The sequence below is a fragment of the Xiphias gladius genome, chromosome 20 (genome assembly GCF_016859285.1).
Source record: "Xiphias gladius isolate SHS-SW01 ecotype Sanya breed wild chromosome 20, ASM1685928v1, whole genome shotgun sequence".
NCBI classification, from domain to species: Eukaryota; Metazoa; Chordata; class Actinopteri; order Istiophoriformes; family Xiphiidae; genus Xiphias; species Xiphias gladius.
In genome coordinates, this window is record NC_053419.1 from 24032077 (window position 1) to 24056605 (window position 24529).

The window sequence follows — 24529 nt, forward strand, 5'->3', positions numbered from 1 at the left end:
GGGCCTACCAGGCAAAGGCCAGGGGCCCAAGGGGTCAGGGGGCCCCTGGACCAGAGCCCACAGCTAAGATTTCATGTCTGAAAGTCAATCACACTACTTCAAAGGGACGAAAAATGAGTAAATACAGATGCAAATCAGCTACAAAGAGACATAAAACGACATGACTTGACAGAAAATGACTACAAGGCCGACAAACTGACCACAAAGAGACACAAAATGAGTGAAAATAGACGCAAAAGAACTGAAAAGAGACACAAAAGGAACAAAAAGAGACATAAATGAGTAAAAATAGATGCCAAATGAATCGTGGCCCTTTAAATCTGGGGGTCTTGCTCCTATATATATGTGTGTAAGGGGTCGGGGGGCCTTTCACACTGTCTGTAAGTCTTTGCTTTTCTAAGCCAACACCTCCCCTCTTTGACATAACTGAGACAGAAACATGATACACATCTTGACATCATGTTCTCTCTGCCCTTTTCAGCCTAAATCGGCGTTAAGCACGACGTCAGCACGACGTGTTTAATGGAATCCATGCGCTTATCTCACCGGCCGCTCACCGGCCCCAGGACGGGCTGTGGCCCCTTATACCACAAAAAAATACACTCTGAGGAGGCCTCCTTGGGATTTTAGTCTCCAGCTAAATTCAACTCTGTGAGGGATGATAAAGGTGTTTTACACCCATCCCTCCTTTCCTTTCTCTAGAGGAATAGACTGCCTGTTTTCTACTTCATGTATATGTTATTCACGAAAAGACAGCAGGGCTGCAACTAATGATTATTTCTAGTTTCCATTAATCTTCCGATTTGTTTTTATTAATTCATTCATTGTTTAGACAATAGTGAAAAATGTCCATCAGTTTCCCTCTGGAGGAGGTTTTGTGGGGGTCAAGTGCCCCCCCCCCCCAAAGCTTCATCATAAGTATCTGTCAACAACAGCCTCAAAGCAGGAATGTCTCCAGTGTTGCCAGGAACTGAGGAACCTGAGATCTCAAGGGACAGATGAGCTCGAGGCTCGTAAAGTATCAAACATTTGTTTATATACTGGCAGACTAATACCCAGTCTATCAGAGGCGGGAGAAAAGTAATTGTTTTGCAAGTCACAAGTGGGTCTCTAGTCTGGGTTCAGAAGTCCCAAGTCAAGACCAACAAGTCCAAGTCCCGGACTTTGTGATTCAAGTCCTAAACAAGTCATTATGTGGCCTTCACCAAATTTAATGGCATTTTAACAGTTAGTTAAGTCAGAAATAATAGGTGCTTATTGAAATGTGCATTTCTTACTTTTAAGTATTTTTTAAAACAACATTTAAAAGCAAAGTGATCAGGTGTGTCTTCGTGTATTATTTCTGTGACTAGGGTTTAGGTTTGATTTAATTTTTATCAAATCTGAATGTAGGTTTAGAATCCATGTCCTCAGCTTTGTGGAAAAAGTTCAAATGAACTAAACCCAGTGATTTAACTGTGAGATATAGAAAGAACTAATGAAATATAAATAGAAAAAGTAAAATAAATGAAGTTTTATATTTTCTTTTTGACCAACGGACTAGAGGTTAAAGAAAAAGTACAAGGCTTTATGTTTCCTCTTTAAAACAATGAAAACAATATCATGTGTTAATTTATTCAGTCATGTTTTTGACTTCTGTATCTTTTATCGCCTTCGGACGGTTCTGGGGTGTTAACTGTACATTGAAGTGTATTAGATTGTATCTAGAGTTTATCCACATACGTTGCCCAACGTGCAGCAAAGCTTCCGGTATCTGTTGCGGTTCATCTTTACCGGGAGGACACGAGGCGTTCCGTAAGAACCAGTGAAGATGTCTGAATTGTGTTCACTTGATGAACCCCGGTTAGTAGTTTTCATACACTTCCCATAATGCATCTCCATAACAAATGTACATTATAAAGCATGGTTACCATTCACAGTCCATCAAAAAAAACAAAACAACCAAATGGACATGAAATGAAATCAGGACATGTCCCAGCACCCAGATGAATGATGAGATGGAGAATGATGAGAACAAAATGATTTGGAGGGGAAAGGTGAGAAAGAAATGAGAAAGAAAAAAAAAAAAGAGCAAATGAGAAAAAAAAAAAAAAAAAAAAAAAGTTGTGTGTGTGAAATGGGAAAAAAAAAAGAGATGTGTAAAAAGAGAAATATGGAAATACTATGTCTATGTCCTAACTCTCGGGCACTGGAAATGAAATGTTGGAAATATGCGATGCCATCTCTAGACTGCACTTGAATCCTGGCTTTGTTATTTCTCTGAGTTTCTTCTCTCTAAACAAAAGAAAGAGCTGACTGAGGTGGTGGACATAGTGAAAAAAGTGCAGCTGATTTGAAACTTGGTTGGATGATGAGAGGATGGATGATTTGATTTTTTTTCAGGAACAACACGCACTGACTTTTTACTTTTTTTACGGCGCTAACAGAGAGCGTGGGGCAACCTCACACAGACAGGAGTCAGGAGTCAGGAGTCAGGAGACAGGAGACAGGAGACAGGAGTCAGGAGTCAGGAGACAGGAGACAGGAGTCAGGAGACAGGAGTCAGGAGACAGGAGTCAGGAGTCAGGAGTCAGGAGACAGGAGTCAGGAGACAGGAGTCAGGAGTCAGGAGTCAGGAGTCAGGAGACAGGAGACAGGAGTCAGGAGTCAGGAGTCAGGAGTCAGGAGTCAGGAGACAGGAGTCAGGAGACAGGAGTCAGGAGTCAGGAGACAGGAGTCAGGAGTCAGGAGACAGGGGACAGGAGTCAGGAGACAGGGGACAGGGGACAGGAGTCAGGAGACAGGAGTCAGGAGACAGGAGTCAGGAGTTAGGAGACTGGAGACAGGAGACAGGAGTCAGGAGACAGGAGTCAAGAGTCAGGAGACAGGAGTCAAGAGACAGGAGACAGGAGTCAGGAGTCAGGAGACAGGGGTCAGGAGTTAGGAGACAGGAGACAGGAGTCAGGAGACAGGAGTCAGGAGACAGGAGTCAGGTCTGAGGCGGAAAAGAAGAGGTCTGAGAGTGATGACAAGACTCATTTAAGCCACAAGTTTGCAAATACAATAAAATACTGGACAATTCTGCCAAACCCCAGATTATGCTCGGTAACGATGTTCTTTTAAAGAGCATTTTGTCTTTACTGACCTCCAGTTTACCTTCCAGCTCCTCTAAAGCTAACTTACTCACACGTTGTGTCTTGTTTCTTGAATCTGTGCAAAAAGTAAAAATGGCAGTTCCTCAATCATCATCATATGTGTTGCTATGCATCAGACTATTTTCTTGTGCACACTCCCCTCAGGCGGCCAAAGAAATCTACGCAGGTTTATGGTCAGGCAACTAAAACTTGTTAAGGTAAAGAGTGAGATCGTGGTTGCAGTCGATAAGAAGGTGACTGCAGATCTGTGACAGGACGTGAACTCTGGCCTTCTGCGTGAAACGCACCCTAACTGTCCTTCTTGCCACATGAAGGACACTCTTCTTCCTGCGTTGGCCGCTGAATGTTGCCATTAGCCATGAATCCTGAAGTCCTGATTTGTTTCATACGGACGTCATTTCTAGGGATACGGGCAGCGGCGAGGCAGATTGGCTGCATCGTTTCCTGCTCTCTTGCAGTAACACGTCCATGAGCTCTGAGCGTGAGAAGTAGTCTTCAGTCGCAGAGGTCAGAGGGCAGGGGCCAGACTCATTCAGGCTGACAGAAGAACCGCGAGGATAAACTCGGGACGACAGCGCCGGGACTCTCCAGGTTATGCTTCTCGTTAGCTGAGTCGAAAAACACTCAGCTGATCGGGGAGACATGGCCAGGTTCCAGTGACTTCTGGTTTCGGTGGTGACACGGTGCGGTGCAGGAGTGTTTTTCCTTTCGCTCTTTACGACCGACGAAACAGCGGAGCAGGCGTGTCCCCGTCACACGCACAACTGACACCTTTTCAGAGGAAAACTGCCGGCAGGACAACGAGTCGCAGCACAACCACTGGTTATCTCAGGATGAGTTGTGACGATGTGAGCACGGCAGCGCCGTCAACATGACAGAACAACTTGCAGATACACTGAAACAGGAAAGAAGTGCAGCTGTGTGGTTGGGAAATCAGCAGGAGACACTTGCTCTGCTGGGAAATCAGGCTTTAAAGGAGGGAAAGGAAGGGTCCACCAGATACTGGGGTATCAGGTTCACTCTAAAAAGCACTGCAGTGGTTCAGTGTTGCACTTCCATAAAGTTAGGGGGACTTGTGATAGTGAAAGAATGCTCTGAGTCGTTGCAGCAGAGGTCGATATATCCGGATTTTTTCCTTTAGTGTGAGTCAGCCTCTAAAAACACACTTCCCATAATGCAGTATCTTACACCCTCCCAGTCACATCTGTCAAACACCAAGCCCCCAGACGTGACAAGAAAATTTGACTTTTGACATGAAAAATCACCGTCCCGCCCCTTCAACGTGTCTTTCGTTGAGACTGAGAAAACTGCAAACACTTTGTGATTGGTCGTAACGTGTACAGTTGTTTTGCAGAAGGTAATGGGACCATTAGATGTTTGAATGTGCTCAGAATGTTTATCATTTGGAGAAGAGGTTTAGGGTCATGTAAACTTGGTTCAATGGACCACATTACTGTGCAGAATTGCTTTTTGTTCACAGAAACTCTAGACTAAATTAAAGAGCACAACCAAACAAGGAATGGAAACTTTTCATGCTCGTGCCGGCTTTACTGCTTTGTGATGGTTTAACTTGAGAGCTTTGTTCCCTCCTCGTAACTGTAAACTCGGGGTGTTTAAAGTTTGCTAAAAATCCTGCAGATCCAGGACTTAAAATGCCTCACACATCTACACTATACACACACTGACATCCAAACTCAAGCATTTACATGTTAACCTAAGTGTGGACACTAAAGGAAGGATTCATTAAGCAACTGCAAGAGTCATGAGAGTAAATGCTGAAAGTGTTAGAAACCCCAGGAAGGCAATAGCTGCCTTTCCAGTTTACTTTATCTCAGTGTGGAGGCAGTTTTGTTTTGTTTGACCCTTGTGGCTCTTGTGAAAATGCATTCATACATTTGTTATGCTCGTTTCCTGCCAGAAAATGACGCGGTTTTATTCGAGCTTTGCCAAAATCTCTGGCCCCCTTGACCTTACAAAGCCGGCAGGAAAGTGGTCTTATCGTCGCGTGTAAATAAGAGCATGTTCGCGGGTAAGCGTATAAAATCGTGGTGTAATCATAGCAGAACAGATATTTTAGGTTTAAAAACATCAGAGGCCACAAAAGTAAAGAAGTTCCTTGTTCTTGTGTTTGAAGCTTTATGGTGCCGCATGTGTGCATACAGAGAGTGTGTTTAGTTTGTCAAACCTGCATCTATGGTAGCATGCTCGGTATTAAAAACCAGGCTAACGGCGTTTACTGAGCTCCAGTTTGTTTTGCTTCTGTCTGGAAGGGTTGTTAACTCGCTGCGTTTCCCCCTTTGGTTCGGTTTCTTTTCACACAGAAGCAAATCAGGCGAAGCGAAATGCATCACTGGTGAGAGCGTTCGCTCTACTCATCGGTCAGAGGCGTCTGAGGCGGCAGTGAGGAACTTAAGACAAGAAGAAGATCCAAAATAGATAGATCCAAATATCTGCCCAGAGTCCACGTCGGACCTGGATTCATTCCCAGGCTGGCTGCTAGCAACTGCTGACTCCGCTCATCCAGATCCCAGAATGCAATGCACAGCTGGCCACAGGTGCTCGTTTAGCTCAAACTTGTAGGCTGTTCTTTGTGGTCCTGATCAGATCGGGGTCAGATCACGCTCCCACCACAAAGGAAGCGCTCCAGGATTATAGGAGTGAGCGTGGTTATACTGCACCCGAGCGCAACTGCCGTATTCAGATCTGCCCAAACAAATCATGCGGAGGGGAAAACAAACCAGAGTCTGATCCAACCGGAGTAAACAACGCAGGTTGGAAAATGCCTCAAGAGTCTAAGACCACAACGGGGGATCCGACAGCACTGCAAAGCGCTGCTTTGAGCTAAAAGCTAGCAGCATGTCTAACAGTTTTCGGTGTTTACCATGTTCACCAGCTCATTTTAGCGCGTTAGCATGCTAAGATTCGCTAATTAGCGCTAAACACAGAGTACAGCTGAGGCCGATGGGAGCGTCGTTAGTTTTGCCGCTATTTGTTCATAGAAAAATGTCGACCCGATGATGGCGCTACAGGGAAAAGTCAGAGTCGCCAAAGTTATTACAATTCATTCTGAGGGAAACAGGAAGTCTGAACCAGGTTTCATGGCTGTCCATCCAATCGCTGTTGGACATAATCACTTATATCTACAACCGTCAACCTCATGGTGGCGCTGGACCAGCTGAGCGACTCTACCATCCCGAGAGCCGTGATGCGAACGTGGACCACAAAGAACCAGCCGGTAATCACAGTGTCGTTTTGTTGTCTGATATAGTCTGAAATCTCCCAAATGACTTTACCGAAATAAGTAATATTCAACTCTGCCATATAGTGATAATAACAGAGCCACAGTTTACCTCAGGTGCCACAATCACACACACACACACACACACACCGACACATGAACATGCCTATACACAAACTGCTCCCTTTCAAAATAAATCTCTCCGACCACAGCATTGATGTGCATATGAGTGTGTGCGTTTGCATCGGCCTCTTCCCAGATCCAATCACTTACAGTGCTTGTCATCTGACTCCAGGCAATGAGGGACCGGGAGGGGTCCCGCCGTCCTCTGTGGGACAATAGATTACTTCAGCTCCAACTGCAAAAAAAAAAGAAAAAAAAAGGGGATATTTCTGATGCGAGGTCAAGGTCGCTGTAACTTAACGCAGCCTGCGAACCAAAGAACTCGGAGGGAACTTGGAATCAAATGCTTTCTCCTCACGTGTTACACGCTGCAGACACAAACTGTTAGTGAGATCCAGCGTCTGACATATGTCCTTCCTACCTGAACCATCAACATGCTGTTTGAGGAAAAACAGGTGACGTACACACACACACTCACACACACACCTGGCCTACAAAGACTTGGCCTTGTTTACCCTCCACACAGATGGAGGCTGAGGAATGCTGTCACTCTGGAGGCCACACTAAGAAAACTGCCGTGTGCTGGTCTGAGGCCTTTTTCCAGCCATCACACACACACACACACACACACACACACACACACACACACACACACACACACAGATAATGTCTTATCCATGTGTAGGGTCTCCCTCATAAACAGTTGAGTGTGTCTACAGTTAACAACTGCTAATGGAGCTAATGGAGCTTGAAACTTCTTTCCCCTGCATCATTTCTGCTGCTGCAGAGTCCCCCTCAGTCTCCTCCACCTTCCTCCCTCCCCGCTGTAGCTTTTTTCTCGCCGCTCCCTTCACCTCCCTCCGTCTCCTCTCCTCTGTTCTCATTACACACATCACCTGCTCCCCTCGTGTCCTGCAGAGAACAGCCCGTGCTGCAGAGTAATTCTGCAGACGGCAGGAGCTCCGCCAGGCAGAGGAGGCCAGCGCATCAGCAGTTTGGGACGGCGTGAGTGAAGATAAGGGTGGGTGGGTGGGTGGGTGGCTGGGGTGGTGTCAATCCAAATGACTACCCCTTCACACAGATACAATCCCCGAACCTACGCACAAGCCTCAAAAGAAACGCACGGACACACTATGGAAGTCCAGGGCTGCTACCATTAAAATGAAACTGACTGTTTAACATGAACTTAAAAATCCATTCTGTTTGTATGTTCATGTTTGTAAAGGTATAGTTAACACACATAGTTACATAGTTAAACACACAGTTAAAATGAAAGTGTCAACTGTTAACATGACACTGCCCTGCACTTATGAAACCAGGGGTACTCGAAGAAATCCGGTCAGGCACACGATCGGACGTCGTTAGCTGGATTTACGGCGCCCGCGTTGCTGCGGACCCATCTGTACTCGCAGGCGTCACATTCAGAAAAAACCTTCATACTAATATTAACGATTTATCTCCGTCATGGCTCTCAGTTGATTTGTTGTGTTATATGTGATTGTGGTAAATGAATGGCGCGTGTTCTTATGTGCCACTTACCTTAAGTTGGCATTTGGGAGAAAATCCCTCTGAATACGATCTTCCCTGTCTGAAATCTTTGCCATGCTCTGTTATGCAAAAAAAGCCGATTAGAAACCGGGAGAAATCTGCCTGAGGAAACCAGGTTTCTCTCGACATCAGTTGGTCATTTAAAAAATCAGCTTACTGGAGAAAGCCTGTCACTCGACTCTATAGAGAGACCCTGAGTGAGTGAAACTCGATGAGTGAAACTGAGTGTGAAATTGATTTTTCACCCTCAAATTATCAGAGAGGATGCAACCTAACTTGAAAATGAGAAGGCAATCTGGCTTTTTAAATTTGAAACTGACTTATGTCCTGATTTTAGCTCATTACTGGTGAAAAGGAAATCGTCATTTTCATAAATCTCTTTTCGTCTGCAGTTGTTTTGACAGCGTCACACATGCTATTCGTGATATTGTTCCCAAGAATCTTAAAATTTGTAAAAGCAAAAAACTCATTTGAACCCAAAGGCATGAATCAGAGTTCAGAAACGTGAAGTGGAGAGTCCAAGTCTAAAATTAGTCCGAAACGAGCAAAGGTCAGAACCAGGGAGGTAGAATAAGGCAAAGTAACAGGCCGGGGACAGATGGTCGGAAAGCTATAGCAGGAGGGCAACGAGAGAAAGTGGCCGGTGTGTATGCCACTGGGCTGATGGGAAAACGGAGAACAGGTGTGTAAGTCGGTGGGGGAGGTCAGGTGATGGGGAATGGCGGGAACACAGACGTTACTGCAGGACAGGTGGGAGCGACCGGATCTGAAAGAGTTGGCGCAGGGAAAAAAGGCAGACGAGCAGCTGACTGATGTGACAGACACAGTAAAAGAAGGCTGCAGTCCGTCATCTGTGGGGTCTTGAACCGTTCTGTGTGAATCAACTGTCCGTTCACACGTTTCTGGTTTTCTGAAACAGTGAACGCGGGTTTCGACTTAAAAATGGAACATTCCCGGAAAACACATTTATCTATGTTTATTTAAATACATTAAATTATGAGAAACGTTCTAATTTGTCATCTCCGTGTCTTGTAAGTGAGTAGGTGTGTTTGTGTTGACTTGTATTTAGATGGATGTTCAATGTGCACATAAACAAACACCCGTGTCGAAATGCAGAAAATAAGAAAAAAAATCTCAAATCATCAGAAAAACCTTTTTTAAAAACTCAGTAAATAAATCATGACGTGCATGAAGCACGTGACTTTAAGATCCCTCGTCACCGAAGACTGTTGATCAAAATCCAAAAAACTGTCATTCGATAGCATAAATCTCGTAGGCTTCTGATTTTCCCAAACTAAGCTCGGCCTCAGCTCCGCCGCCAGAACAAAGCCGGCGGTGAACCGTGAAGTCCACGGTCCTCAGTCTCCCTCTCGCCTCAACACACAATGCGATCGCAGCGGATCCCCTTTACACTCAGGTCCGCTCGGATCCACTCAGGCACTGGACAAATCGACACAAGGACCTGAGACCCGCGACGGCAAAACGAAACCCCACCCAACCCGATAAGACCGAGGAGAACTTGGCGCTCCGTCCCTCAGAGGGCACCTATTGGCCTTGGTTTTACGTTGCCGTAGAGCTGCTGACGGCCGCTCAAGCTCGCCAGGTGGATGCAGCAACCATGAAAGCGTGAAAATGAGTTCACTCTGATTACTGAGTTTGATTTTTAAGCTTGTCAAACGTCACGCACACACAAGCAGAAAAGGAGATTCCAATTGGACTGAACAATTCAATTTCGCTATTGGCAGCCCTGAACTTCCGTAAAACACATCCCCGAAGCGGGAGTAAGGCGGTGAATCCTGTTCTGTGTGTGAGGAGTGTGTAGAGGATGGGCTGCGGTGTGTGTGTGTGTGTGTGAGTGTGGGTGAATGAAGCCCGAGGTGTGGGGGTGACGCTGCATTGTGGCACAGTCTCCCTGTGAAGTTGTGGACCGTCGGTGTCGCCGGGACATGCTGCCTCCTCGCACGGTTGGATGCCAGGGAATATTTACTGCACAGTACGTACGTCACATACTCACGCTGTGTGTTTGCATTGATGTGCTATTCGGAGTGTGTTGCGTGGCGTGTTGCGTGGCGTGTAGCCCGTCTCGCCCGCTTTGCGCCTCAAGGACAATTCAAAGTGATGGTTTTTTTTTATTTCGGTTTTCGTGCTTTGAGCTCAACAACTTTGTGGTGAGAACGTGAGGTTTTTCACTCGGGTCTTCGCCTGCAGATGTGCTCAGTGCGGAGGATGCAGGCTGCTCCGCTCTCCCGTAGTGATTAGGGAGCTCTCGGGGGGGGAGAACGAGCACTGCAGATAGAGAGAGCGTGTCACGCTGTTCTGAACCCAGCTGCGTGCACGACATGCTACAGTACCGATAATCAACCACAGTACGATCTGCGTCTTGCACTGACAGCATGTGAAATGAGTTTCCTTAGCATCCTGTTACTGCACATGCTGTACTGTAACCCCCCCCCTCTCTCTCTGTGTGTCTCTGCAGTGATCAGACCCCCGGTTTGGTGAGTGAAGATGATTCCTGCGCTGATCTGTGTTTTGATTTCCCTGAGTCTAGCAGACAACAGCTTGGACACTCTGTACCCCGAACTGGAGCACTCCAGAACCATCTATGTCACAGGTGAGTGGACGTCGGCTGAGCCCGGTTCTGTCGGAGCTTACTTCCTGTTCGAGGGGAGCTTTTCCTCTCCGCTGTGGCCAAGTGCTTGCTCATGGTGGGAACTTTACGATATTGTAAGGCCTTGACCTTAAAGGGGCCTTGAGATAACGTGTTATGATTTGACGCTGTACAAATAGAACTCAGTGGAAAGACTGAATTTCCTTCGGACGGTGACACGGTCATGCAGAGTTCTGCAGAATCAACAGAGGCCCTGTCCATTGTCCTTTCCTGCGTTTCGTTCATGACACTCACTCTGCAGTGTCATTTGTTTCCCCGCTTTATCAGCGTGTTCTGCCGCTGTGGCTCGGTGATAAGAGGCTATGTGGGGGATTATTATCTGAGTGAGACACAGTTATCTATCTCAGTAGGCTATCACTGCTCACAGATGAAAACTTTGTTTGTCCATGTCAAGATTTCAAACCATTGTAAGAAAAAAAAACACACACAGTTACGTTTCTAATGACATTTGCACTAAACCAGAACATTTACGATGATAAAATAGGAATATAGTTCAGAGAATCCTGGTGTGTATGTGGCCAGTTGAGATCTGGTGATTTACCTACTGGTGTTGAGAAGGAAAGAGCTGTTCATGTTCGATGTGTCATCTCACTGAGGATTTATCATCCAAATGAGTTTCATTTTGTTTTCAGAAATGCAACTCAACGCTTTTGAAAGTATACACAGCTCAATGAAAACCAACTCACTGACTAATCAATTAAACCCCAATAACTAAATACGTGTATATCAAACTAACAAACTATCAACTAACAACAAACTAAATAAGCAAATAAAATGAATGAAAACTAACAAACTAATAACCAAAAACGAACCAATGACCAACTAAAAACCAACTAACTAACAACTGAAAAACAAACCAATGAACAACTAACCAATAATTTACTACCTAAATCAGAACTTACAAACCAATAAATGACTAATAAATAATTCAAAACTAACAAACAACTAACTACTTTCTAACTAATAACTAATTACTAACTGATTAAAAATAAAAAAAAACTAATAACCAATTAGCTAAAAAACAAACTATTAGTGGACAAACCAGCTGCCAGTGGAGGCTGCAGACTGTCAGTGACACTGGTGTGATGACTCGGGGGCTGAAGCTGAGCAGGCAGTTCAGAGGAGGCATAACTCAACATTTTGGGAGATTCTTTCTGAGAGAACATCGTCGGCTAGGTTTCCAATTGAAACGTAGGGCAAATTTTCACAGAAATTTCAGAAAACTGGCAAAAGAAATTGTTAGAAAAGGAGAACGCAGCGAGACGAGGTCATTAAAAGAGCTGCAGTCGAAGCTAAGGCGATGGAAAAAGCATGATGAGCATGATGGAAATCTGACGTTCCTGCTGGTTCCATGTGTTGGTGTGAGGAAGGTTCCAGCCTCCTCGCGGCTCCTCACAGACCTGATGGTTTCCTGTCTTCACTGGAGGCGACGAGAGACGTTTAAGTCACGTGATTCACGTGCATCAGCGTGTATTCACTAAGTCCGTTTCCATTGCACGTTGTTTTGCTTTCATCCGTAGGCTACCCCAACTCTTCCACCTTAGCAGAGCGAAAAGCTTTTTTGTTTTTAGCATTTACACTCAGGGTTTTTTTTTCATGTGCAAGTTGAAAATGTGCATAAAAACAGGTGGATGGAAAATTTGAATTTGTCCAATACTTTGTTTTAAGACTAAATATCTGCAGTGTGTTTGTTAGCATGCTAACATGCTAAACTAAGATTGTGAACATGGTAAACATTTTACCTCCATAACATCAGAGCCAGGCTTTTCCAGTCTTTATGCTAAGCTATGCTAACTACATCCTGACTCCGGCTCTGTACTTAACACACAGGCATGAGATTGATATCAATCCCCTCATCTCACTCTCAGAAAGAAAGCACATAAGAGTATTTCCAAAATTTTGAACTATTCCTTTTAACGATTATACTCTGGAACCATATATTGAATTTTATCAGCAAAAAAGCAACTATATCCGTAAATGTCTGTAAGAATGTAGGTTCAGACAGAGTGGTAGTTGATATGGTCATTGTCTATTTTGTCTATTTATCTTAGGTCTCTGATTGTGCTTCTGTGTTGCAGAGGATGGCCCTCGACTCTCGGTGGTGGCGGAACAATCAAAGGTGCTGTCGAGGCGAGGGGGGAACACTACCTTGCCATGCAAGATCCAAAGGGACCAGTCACTGGCGCCTAATCGCAAGATGAGGATCAAATGGACCAAGCTGACCTCAGACTACCTGAAAGAGGTTGGTATTTATCTGACTCATTATAGATTGTTAAGTGTGTTGTTAAACGTTTTCTTCATTTAAGCATGTGTAGCATCCTTAAACCTCAGTAAGTCGTTAAATTAAAGGAATGCTACACTGGTTTTGTTGTGTATCAATCTCAAATTTTACTTGTATTTGTGCATAGCACAGCATGTCACATACTTCCAACACTGACAGAGTGACGTTTTGACTTGTTTAACAGCGAAGGTGGGCATCTTAACCTGCATCCACTCATGGTGCTAAGGAGCAACGTTGTGATAATTGGCTCTTTAATTTGTTTGTATTTTGTTTGCTGCTAGCAAGCATATTACTGCCGACTGGGCAGTAATGCAATCGTGCAGCGCAAGCAAGTTTGGCGGACTAACGCTTTTCCACTGATTGACAGTTGGTGGGAAGGTGCCAAGAAATGCACCTAGTTAATGCACTGGAAAAGAGAAGGGAAGGACAAGACTGAAAGCCGATGTGAATATGGATGTAAACAAAGGAGGTCTCAAAATATTTTTTAAAAAATCTGCTTTTTAAATTTTTTAGGAAGGAAATGCAGTCAACACATTTGCTTGGCTTCAGATAGGAAATGTGGTAAAAAAAAATTGTGAATGTAGAGCTTCAACTAATGATATCTTACTTTCATTGCTGATTAATCTGTGGACTATTTTTAAAAATTATAATCGTTTAGTCTATAAATGTCGGAAATCGGTTTCCATGAGCCCACTCTTTCTCAGTCAGCTACTAACTATCTCAGCGTTCATTCAAATTTTCCTTCACTGTGCCTACTGGGAAGCTACAGAATAAAGTTACACTCTGTATTGTGGTCCCACAGGTCAGTGGCCCTTTAGAGATGAACCAAAGTGCCTCAAACATTAAAGCAAAAGTCTGACATTTTTGCAATTGCCATTTTATGGGGTTTGTGTTCTGGACAGTTTCTACGATCCAGTGCGGGTAGTGTGAAAGTCTTACTTTCACAGCATGAACTCACCGCTATCCATCTTGCTCTAGGTGGATGTTTTTGTTGCCATGGATTATCACAAAAGGAGTTACGGCAGTTTCCATGGACGTGTCCACTTACAAGGCTCCTCACCCATGGACGCCTCTCTGGTCATCACAGAAATCACCCTGGAAGATTATGGGAGATATAAATGTGAAGTTATTGATGGGCTGGAAGATGGAACTGCGGTGGTGTCTCTCGACCTTGAAGGTATAATATTCGGTTGAACTAAGTCTTTAAAAATGGGAAAGAATGAAGATTTGGCCATTTAATAAACTGTCTAAACCTTAAATGTCTATCAAATGTCATTGTACTGTAACAGGCTGCAGTCTAAGACTAAAGACTAAATTTAGCTCCGTGAGCCGAGACTGCCTGGGTGAATGTCAGGAGCAATTGTGTTCTGCAAGCACAGTGTACATGAGTGTCAGAGCAGCTTCATTTTGCTTGAGAGTAGCCAGAGAAATCAGCCATTACTGCCTGAAGCCCAAAACGCTGGCACCAGGCTGACAGAGGAACAGCTGCGCTTACACCGCGAGACGTGCTCTCGCTTTCAGTCATTAGGTTAAATAACGGGACCGAATACGAAGCCCAGAGGATGGATCCCAGTTTTGTCTGCTAACGGCAGGTCGTCTATCATATCGCTTTCTCCGCTCTCTTTTTCTTTTCCCCACCTCACCACGTAGGTGTTGTCTACCCGTACTTCCCCCGCCTGGGTCGCTACAACCTCAATTTCTTCGACGCTGAGCGGGCATGTCGTGACCAGGATGCCATTGTGGCGTCCTTCGACCAGCTGTATGATGCCTGGCAAGGAGGGATGGACTGGTGCAACGCTGGCTGGCTGAATGACGGCTCGGTCCAGTATCCCATCCACACCCCCAGGGAACCCTGTGGAGGCAAGAACACAGTGCCGGGCATTCGCAACTATGGCCAGAGAGACAAGGACAAGAACCACTACGATGTCTTCTGCTTCACGTCCCACTACAAAGGTGAAGGACATGATTATACCTGTGTTTGTGCATTTACCTTTATTTAACCAGGTTCCTAAAGACAATAATCCAATAAATACCAGCAGGCTGATTTTTCACTGCACAAAGACACTCAGTGAGTTTTCCATGAGAATCTTTGTGTTTGACACATTCACCTTTGTCCTGCGAGCACAGTGGCAGGACCTTATGTGCAGACATTTGCAGCTGAAACGCTTCTCAAACAATTACTAATACTAGGTCAAAGTGTCCAACCACCATTGAATTTTCACTTGAATTTCCTAAACTGCACGCTTCAGGGTGAGCCGTGGTAGGAAAGTCGCAGGGCAACACAAAGAAAAAGAAAAACAACTTTTTTATTTACCATTTTTCGCTTATATTTTGAAAGGCAAAGCTGCACGTCCAGAGTGTTTTTTTTTTTAATTATTTTTTTAATTCAAAGTGAAAATTGAGTCTTTGCAGTTTGCAGTGCATCTTAGCTGGAAACATCTTAATGTAAGGCGAGGATTGCAATACTCATTTTCATAAAATTATCTTTAAAAAATCATGCTTCAGAGAGGATGAATCCAAATATTATTAATGAATCACCATTAGGCTGAAATTGTTTTTTTTTTTTTTTTTTTTTACAAATAATAAGAATATCTAATTGGCAGAATCACATAAAATGTACTGAGCCCACTCATAGTCCCTAGATGATGAACCTTTCCATTTTGCACACCTGGAACTTTCCATTTTGGCCTCACCTTAAAATAGTCACTTTTGTAGATAAGACATATAAAGTGTGAGCCAGATTTGCATCAAAATTTGCAGTGGATATTCAAGGTACTCAGAGGATGAATCCAAACCTTTGTGGTAACATTTCCTGTATCACCATCATAAGGCTAGAAATGTCAACCTTTACACAATATACCCTAGAACACTTAAAAAAAACTAATCACTATGAAATACGTCCATGATCCTAAGGGGATAAACCCTTTTGATTAATTTGATTAAATTTATTAGTCAGGGACCAAGTACAAAAAGTTTTAAGAGGTGACCTGATTGTTTTTAAAGTTATCTTACTTGATCACTATCACTTAAAATCATTAAAATGAGGAAAACAATCATTGCGAATAAGTTTCTAATACATTTAAAGATAACAGTGTTGTACTTCAGTGCACAGCTCATCTTCACGATATGATTTTTATACACAAGAGTAGGGTCTAAGATAACGCACATATTTGACCCAGCATAAATGTTTGGAAAAGTCTTTGTTTTTTAGTGAAATATATTCACTTATTTCCTAGATTTCAAGGCAAGACATGAACATTTTTTTTTCGTAGCAGCCACTTTCTCTCAAGAGTGTAGATGACAGGGTCATCTGCATATATGAGGATTTATACATCGTCATACACAGATGGGAGATCGCTGATGTACATGGTGTTTTCTATGCTCATATTATGACTTATTATTTAGATTATTATCATATTTTATCTTTATGTTCATGTTTTTAACTGCCTTTCTTTCTATCTTTCCAGGTCGGTTCTACTACCTGATCCATCCCTCTAAGTTGACCTATGATGAGGCGGTCAGGGCTTGCGAAAAAGACGGTGCTCAGATTGCCAAGGTCGGCCAGATGTATGCCGCCTGGAAGCTGCAGGGCTATGACCGCTGTGACGCTGGCTGGTTGGCTGATGGAAGTGTCCGTTACCCCATCTCCCATCCCCGCCGGCGCTGCAGTCCCACAGAAGCTGCTGTGAGGTTCGGCGGCTTCCCCGACAAGAAGCACAAGCTGTACGGAGTGTACTGCTTCAAGGGCCACAACTGAAATACAAACACACATACAAACAACCTGCAAACACGGGACACATAAATACACAGCTTAGCATGCATACACACACACACACACACACACGCACGCGCACACATAAACTAGTGAACACACTAGTGGAGTGGCAAAGAGACAGATTTTGGAGGTATGAACAAACACATTCAAACTGTGATGCTTTATTTCATGGAAACCTTAAGACATTATTGTCAGTCATGTTGTTGCTTTGTAACCTGGGACCTGATACTCTATGGCGGATAGTTTACACATATTTAAGGTTCATATTATTTAATCAATGCCTTTTAGAAGGGTGGGTGGGTTCTTGTGGGGGGGGGGGTATCACAGCTACAGCCATACAGTCATTCAAGAATGGACTATGCATGTCATGTAACACGGAACGACATGTCTGAACTGAGATCAGTTTAACACCAAAATGTCTCATGGTTGAACTGATACTTTGGGCACTTATCTTGTTTTGTTCAAGACCAGGAACAACTACAAAGCCATGAAACACAGCTGAAAACACACAAAAAGAAAGATCGCTTAGATCCTCTGATGCTTGTCAGATAGGGATGCAAGCCTAGCACAACCAAACTGATCCTTGCTGTCCATTCTTAACAAGGTGCTATGACTGGTACTTTGTACTTCATCATATCGTCCAGTATTTTTGGTTTTTATACAAATATGTTGGACCAAACATCAGTCTAATCACTAAAACAAATAAGAGAAAGGAACATCCAACTGTTAGCATTGTTTATGTTTTCTAAGTATGTAGGATGTGATTATCTAGAAATCTATTTCTGTTTATGATGATTTTTTTGATATACTGTAGAAATATTTACTTTTTTTTTTTTTTTGTCTTTCTTGCCAAACTATCCAAGTCTCTTTGGTTTACATAAAACGTATAACAACAGTGGTAAAAATACAAACATCCACAGTCCTAAAAAAAAAAAAAAAAAAAAAAAAAAAAGCATACATGAATTTTGCACTGAACATACAGAAGAGGCCTTGAAAAGAAGCGGAGGCAAACGGTAGTTCGCCCTGTCCAGCAATAGAAAATGCCTGGCATGAATAAAAACAGTACTATGTTGCAGAGAATCGTTAGTCTACGAGCTGAGTTTTACGGCGAAGTAGACCTTTGTGGCTGTATCGCTGTTTGGCTTCAACTTCAGAGCACGACTTAGCTTCAACAAGGACACAGCAAAGCAGCTCTCAGTGTACATCCACGCACTCTGGCTATGTAGCGCCTTGATAAACTGCTATTTTTGATACAAATGCTGTAGTTTCTTATAGTGAATGAGCAGGGCCATGGCTAGCCCCATTTGCGACCTCACCCCTCCGAGCGTAACTCCACAAATCAGTCACATAGTGTTGCCTATGCAAACCTTGGAGGGAAAATCAAAAATGTATCCTTTTACCTGTTACTCAGTTGTGGGTTGTATCTTCAAGAGTATGTTCGTGATCCCATGGATGTCTGCTGATGATAAAATCTTTGGCCTAGACCAAGATATAGATCTGGTATTTCCACAGACCTCTCTTCTCCATGCTACTCTTTCCTCTTTGCTAGCGGTGCTATGCGGCAGGCTGCGATCGCTGGTGCACTCCGGCTAACGCCGTCAATGGACTTTTTCAGCGTTGATTTTGCTCAGAACAAAAATTTGATCTGTGTTGATTTCACCAACAAAAACCATGATGAAAAATATTCAAGGAGACCTCTTTTTTCTGTATTTTCCAGGAAACAAGACTAACTAAATAAAAAGATAAAAATTATGATGAAAGGTAGCACAATTTTCATCAATGATTAAAAACTAAATGATAATGTGAAATAGGGACAAACGGACATGAATTAATTAGTGTTTTAGTGCAGTCTTACCGGTCGACTCACACATTTTGGCTCCTGTCTGGTAAAACAGCTCAGTTGCCCAAAACCTTTTCGGAAGCTGATTTAGCTATTTGATTTTTTTTACCTTAGCTAACGTTAAGTCAAGCCTAGGACAGAGGAAGAAACTCATGGACTATGAATCCCACTGAAAATTTGAAAGAAAGCAGCAACAGAGGAGGCGAGACAAAACAGAAAAAACAGGCAGGTCAGCCACGGCGACGTTTAGGTTAAGGTAAGCTAAAGTGACTTTATCAGGGACTATGGATATAACGTTAACCTTACTTTCGGATGGTTATCAGATGGTGTTTATAGGCTACTAGTGGGAATGAGTACAGTGTCTAATGTCGTCTGTCGACATCTAAATCTTCCTCTTGAAGGCTGCGAGCGGTAAATCACTGCGTTAATATAATCTGATGTTGTAGCACGTAGGGAACACTTTGTGACCGAATCACGGAGTAGCGTACTGAGTGCTGAAGTCACCAACGGGACTAAGCCTGGCCCTGAGTGAGCACGGTTTTCCTGGCGGCGTCTGGCTCCCTGATTGCTATCTCAGCTCTGCAAGGCCTCGCTCCGAACTGGCCAACCTGTCTCGGGGCTCAGCGATCAGACACAGCAGGCCTGCGGCCAGCCTGCACCAGTCTGCTGAATGAGACAGAAATACAATGCTTTCAAAATACCAAAAATTCCTGCATGGAGGTACTCAGGGTTTCTTCCATGTAAGGGTATCAGAGAGTAAATGGTGCACACTGATCGAGCGTAAGCTCATTGCACACAGTCCCAGCTTGCCCAGGCACCGGTTTAGGTCATCCACTTGGGCCTGGTGTAGGGTTAGCTTTACTTGGCTCAACCTTTGACAAGCCACTGAACAATCAGAGTCCTGCTACACGTATCAACGAAGAACGGCTGGACAGACTCACAAAAATAACTTTCTGTAATAATTAGCCATAGACAATTAGGGAAAATACCATTGTGGTTTTACAGAACAACACCTGTGAAGAAGAGTCCACCGCGGGTGTTGCAAATGTAAGAGATGGCTACCTTTTAACTTGTATTATTTGCAATGTTAAGTGCAAGTTTGTTTAAGGAATTTTTATTTTTATGATTCAGTTTGCATATGGATTAAAAAACAAGATGTAACATGTTAATGTTAAAACATGTAAAATTGGTGCAGAGGTGCAGATTGATACCATCTCATATCTATCTGTTAAATATAAAGCTACAGTCTGCAGCCAGTTAGCTTAGCACAGCATGAAGACTAGAAATAGGGGGAGTCAGCTAGTGTAGCTTTATCAAACCGAAGCAAAATCATTCCTCCACCGCCTCTAAAGCTGAATTATTAACTTGGCCTGCTGGCTTAAGCTTTATATTTAGAGTACAGACATGAGCGTGGTATCGATCCTCTCATATAACACTCAGCAAAAAAAAGTGGAGAAGCATATTTCCGCAAATTTCCTTTAAAGGTTTAAAGAAACACCGAATCTGTTGCCTCTTATTTTGTGTACTGTCTGACTAACTTTGCTCATCAGGAGCCTTGTTAATACCTGCAGCATACAAGGAATCTTTAGGGACCCAAAGACAAAAGGACAATAAAATAGTACATAAACTATGACTTTGTCTCTCTCTCTCTCTACACTGGGGGCACTGAGTGCACCTACTATCCAAAAAACAACATGATAACTTGGGTGAAATCGCACTGCTGTCGGCCGGAGCCCGGCTGTAATTGACTTTGGGATGGCTGTTTGCAGAGAGTGCCAGGTGCAGTTCCTGCATAATGCGGTAATGTGCTCAACGTGTTTCCAAAGGGAGGGGTGCTGCCTACACAAATGTTTTCCTGACAGAAACACCGAGGCCATTCATGGTGCTGCTTTCAGTCCATTCTGTAACTGAAATGCGGTTTGTTGCCAAAGCACGGCACTGTTTTTGGGAACTGAGCGGTGACGTACCGTAGGTGACGCCATGGTTCTTGCGTTGATTCACGGTTGTTGTGCCGGTTTCTAGGAGGCAGTTGTTTGGATGTGGCAAGGTAGGATAACACAGGTGTCAGACCACCATTTATTAGCATTCATTTACTCTGAATGTCTACAAAGAAGCTTATATAATATTTTCTATCTCATTATAAAGGTGAAAATGGAAGCAGCAAGCGTATAAACTTCATTTTCATTTTCAGGACCTCTGCATCTTTTCACTCAAAGTCATGTTAAGTGTTGTGGAGGTGTCATCTGCTGAGACTCTTCCCTTATAGCAGAGCTGACTGACAAGCTGGATGATGGCTGAGTTAAAGGATAAATCTGGATTTATTCTGCATTTTTCCTTTTGTCAAAAAACCTCCCACGAAACGACCAAAACCGACAAGTTATGACTTCCATCTCTGGCACAAACTACCGCATTTGGGCGCTAAGGGTTTTAAAGTTGCCTGCCTCAATGAGTTGTGTCACTGCCACTGAGCAACTGTTGAATGTGTTGACAGGCTTACTTCCTGTTGTTTTTAGATCCCCTGTATGCACCTGTCACTTTCACCTCACTCACCTCTCTCCCTCTGCGCCTCCCTTAAAGTTTAAAACTCTGAAACAAAGCCCAATTGTTCACATGGAAACCACCCTGATGGTGCAAAAAGTGGCCCAAATTATAGGAACCCGCCAAATCAACTTTTACCGCCCAGCGAACGCCAGACTTGTCGTTTAAATAAAGCGATACGAAATGAAACTGCACAAGCAGGTTGTGTTATAATAGTTCATATTATTGCACACACAGCTGACAATGACATTAAGACCAGGATGATAGACATTTTTACAGTAACATGAATGGAGAAAGATACAATGAGTACATAAAAATTAGCTCTTGTGCCACAGACACAGTAAACCCCATTAACCACATGGAGTAGAAAAAGATTTTTTTTAAAATGCATATACAATACATTGTCAAACCATATATAAAATAAATGTATGAAGAACATGGAAAATGAAGATAAAATGCATAAAGAGCTCATAAAAAATATAGCGGAGGACGTAGAAGTTGTCTGTATACGTCTTTCTCACATTCCCTTATGTGTTGGGTTAAAAACACAGTTTCCTGATCTGTAGCAAAAAGCAACATACTACATCTAAGCTGGAAACACTTCCAAAACGCAACTTAATAATGCAGAAAATGTTCAAAAAAAAAAAAAAAACCATCAGGAGCATTTTGGCGGTGAATTGGTTGGGTTGATTTCGAGTCACAGCACAATGGAAAGCGTCAACGCTGCTAAACAAATGCGCCGAACATCCACCACGGCAGCATGTACTACTGTTAATGATAAGATGATCTCTCTACAAGAAACAACATGACTGAATCTGTAAACGGCACGAAAGTCATCACTGACAGAATCACTTCGGTTCCAATGACCTTTATTTGATATCACAGTCACAGTCCATTCATAGTTTTAAAGTGTACAATAAGTTAAATTCATATGGCTTCATATAGTGTCTATATTATATATCCTATGATTAATAGCCACAGCACACAAACCACACATTCATAACAATCTGCCGTCCGCTCCTTAGCTCCGTGTGCCGCTCTTTAAATCCCCCATCTCGCCTTTTAAAACCGTTTCTATGCTAAAACATTTTGTACAAAGCTCTACAAGGGAAATCAACCAGTAGAAAATGGATCGTAACAAGCAGCAAAACCGAGACTGGACAAGCTGAAAATGTTCTGTGATAATAATTTAAAGTGATGGATTCCTGCTCTTTATAGTCTATCAATAACATGATCTAAATTCTCAAAACTACTGGACTAGCTCATATAAAAATAAACCACAAATATTTCAAACATTGTGTTTTGGTAGTGAGACTGGCACTGCACTGCTCATTCTGTATGTGCTGTATCTTCCCAAAACTAAAGGTGCCCTGTGGAGTTTTTGAACACTAGTAGCACCATGGAGCGACAGTTTTTAGGAGGGGGTTCCTGTTTTGTTGGGATCTTGTCTCTGCGGGTGACGTGATACAGTCCCGCCGATGGTTTCGCGCCAATCGACTGAGCACCGGGCGGAAGTGGTAACGGGCCAGGAAATGCAGCGGTACACCAGCAAAGACAAGAAAGAGGAAAACAGGAGGCAGGGCAAGGGTTAAGGACACAGCTGACGTTATCAGTGAGCTACCTTTTGGTCGCCTTGGTAGCTTGTCCGCTTGTTCCGTACGAAAGTAAACAGCGAGGAAGAACTTAAAGGACCACTTCACCGATTTAGCATTGCTCTTCGACAACATTAGCTGGGTTTCCATCCACCAGTTTTCATGAGCATTTTCAATTTGCGCATGAAAAATTCTACGCTGGAGATTCAACAAAATCTGTTAATGATTTTCCCTTTTTACGGCTGAGGTTGAAAAGTTGGTTCATCGATACCATTGCCACAAAGTGCAATGGAAACAGACATGAAGCGCGAAGAGAGGAAACCATCAGGTCTGTGAGGAGCCATGAGGAGGCTGGAACCTTCCCTCACATTCCCACATGGAACCAGCAGAAACGTCAGATCTCCATCACGTTCTCCACGCGGTTTCCCATCGTCTGAGCTCCGACCGCAGCTCTTTTAACGACCTCGTCTCATGTGTGGATGGAAACGGGAATTAATTAGCATTCTAGCGGAGTTTCTCAAAATCCGTTTGCATCTTGCGCTACGTTTGGGTGGAAACCTAGCTATTGTTGAGCTCATGCTGGATAGTTAGCACACATTCTTCTTCTCTGTCAAAACCTGGTGCCTACATCAGAGCTTTGGGTGTGTTCTGCCAGTAGCGGTTATTAAGAGCCACTATCCTCAACCAGAGATGGTCTATGAGATAACAATCTAATAGTAACCATGCTAGCAGATTAGCTTCCTCCTAGCGGGAGTCCTAGTTTGGCTAACCCCCATGGGTCATGTGACCATGGCCTCGCAGGTCGTACCAGTCCTTTGAGAGTTTCTCAATAGCAAACACTGATATAAACAATGTAGATTTCAAATTCTTCCAAATAAATGTGCTTTGCCAACATTTTATGATAAAGGAAATGCAAAGATACACAGAAGTCACTGTTTCTCACTGGTGAGAAACAGTGAATGTAAACACGGTTCACAGAAAAACTCCACAGGGCACCTTTAAAGTAAGATTTCACAGAAGGCACTGGGTTAACATATTGTCTTCACATTCTCTCGGGGTCAGGAGAAAGTGAACACAGCATCACAATCTGACGACTCACTGGAGTTGCACAGACCACCCGTGTGGTGTTCGACTGTCAAGTTTACCACGCAGTGAGACCATGAAAGCACCGGTCTTCCTGTTTAGAGCATTGTGACATTGCAGGGAGATTTGATATAATCTGAGCTAACTTTACGAATGAACCAAATTCTCACTCGTGCTATGGTTCAGATCCTGGAATCGTTTGTGGGCAACGTACTGGTGAAACGTCTCCCCCTTTCAGAGCCATCGATAGACAGTTGTACTCCATCTGTCTATTGATGGCTCTGTACCGACATGGCCAACCTACTGTGACTGGCTGCAGCTGCGAAGCTGATTTACAAATAAACGCAAAAGCGAATCAGTGTCTCATCCTGTCCTCATTGTGTGTTTGGCCCTGCAGTTCCCGCTTCTCCCTCAGCAGCTGCTGGACTCGATTCTGGAAAGGGTTCCAGAGGCTCTGCAGGATGTTGTAACTCTGCTGTTGCTCTGGGTTTTGACTGTGTTTCTGATGACCCTTGGTGTGATGAATGTGATGGTTATAGTGCCTGTTTTGTTGCTCCTGGTTCTGGTTGTTGCGGCGTTGTAAAGTAAATGACTTGTGGTAGGTTGTGGCTGAGAGAAAGGGTGGAAAAGAGAGTTTAAAGTGAGAACAGGTCCAAACATTGCACAGCTCTGTACTTATAAACCAAACTGCCGATACATTACATCATCC

General features: G+C 43.5%; 2 protein-coding genes across 2 annotated transcripts in view; one reads left to right on the forward strand and one right to left on the reverse strand.

The window, feature by feature from the left end:
* Positions 1-10548: 10548 nt before the first annotated feature.
* Positions 10549-16749, forward strand: LOC120806499 (hyaluronan and proteoglycan link protein 1-like). Its single transcript, XM_040157732.1, has 5 exons — positions 10549-10654; positions 12790-12953; positions 13971-14169; positions 14643-14945; positions 16460-16749. Exons 1-5 carry the CDS (start codon positions 10549-10551, stop codon positions 16747-16749), a joined length of 1062 nt encoding a protein of 353 aa, XP_040013666.1.
* Positions 16750-21376: 4627 nt separating this feature from the next.
* The window catches only part of vcanb (versican b), a 36911-nt gene continuing 33758 nt past the window's right edge, over positions 21377-24529 (reverse strand). The window contains exon 16 of the mRNA XM_040157822.1: positions 21377-24429. Coding sequence (XP_040013756.1) covers positions 24176-24429 — 254 coding nt within the window. The 3' untranslated portion in view covers positions 21377-24175. The remainder of the gene's footprint in view (positions 24430-24529) is intronic.

What these genes read in the sequence shown, in the direction of transcription:
- LOC120806499 (XM_040157732.1), top strand. Translation starts at nt 10,549, where the DNA reads ATGATTCCTGCGCTGATCTGTGTTTTGATTTCCCTGAGTCTAGCAGAC. An exon ending in CAGAACCATCTATGTCACAG is followed by an intron (nt 10,655 to 12,789) that starts GTGAGTGGACGT and finishes TCTGTGTTGCAG; the next exon opens with AGGATGGCCCTCGACTCTCG. An exon ending in CTTCACGTCCCACTACAAAG is followed by an intron (nt 14,946 to 16,459) that starts GTGAAGGACATG and finishes CTATCTTTCCAG; the next exon opens with GTCGGTTCTACTACCTGATC.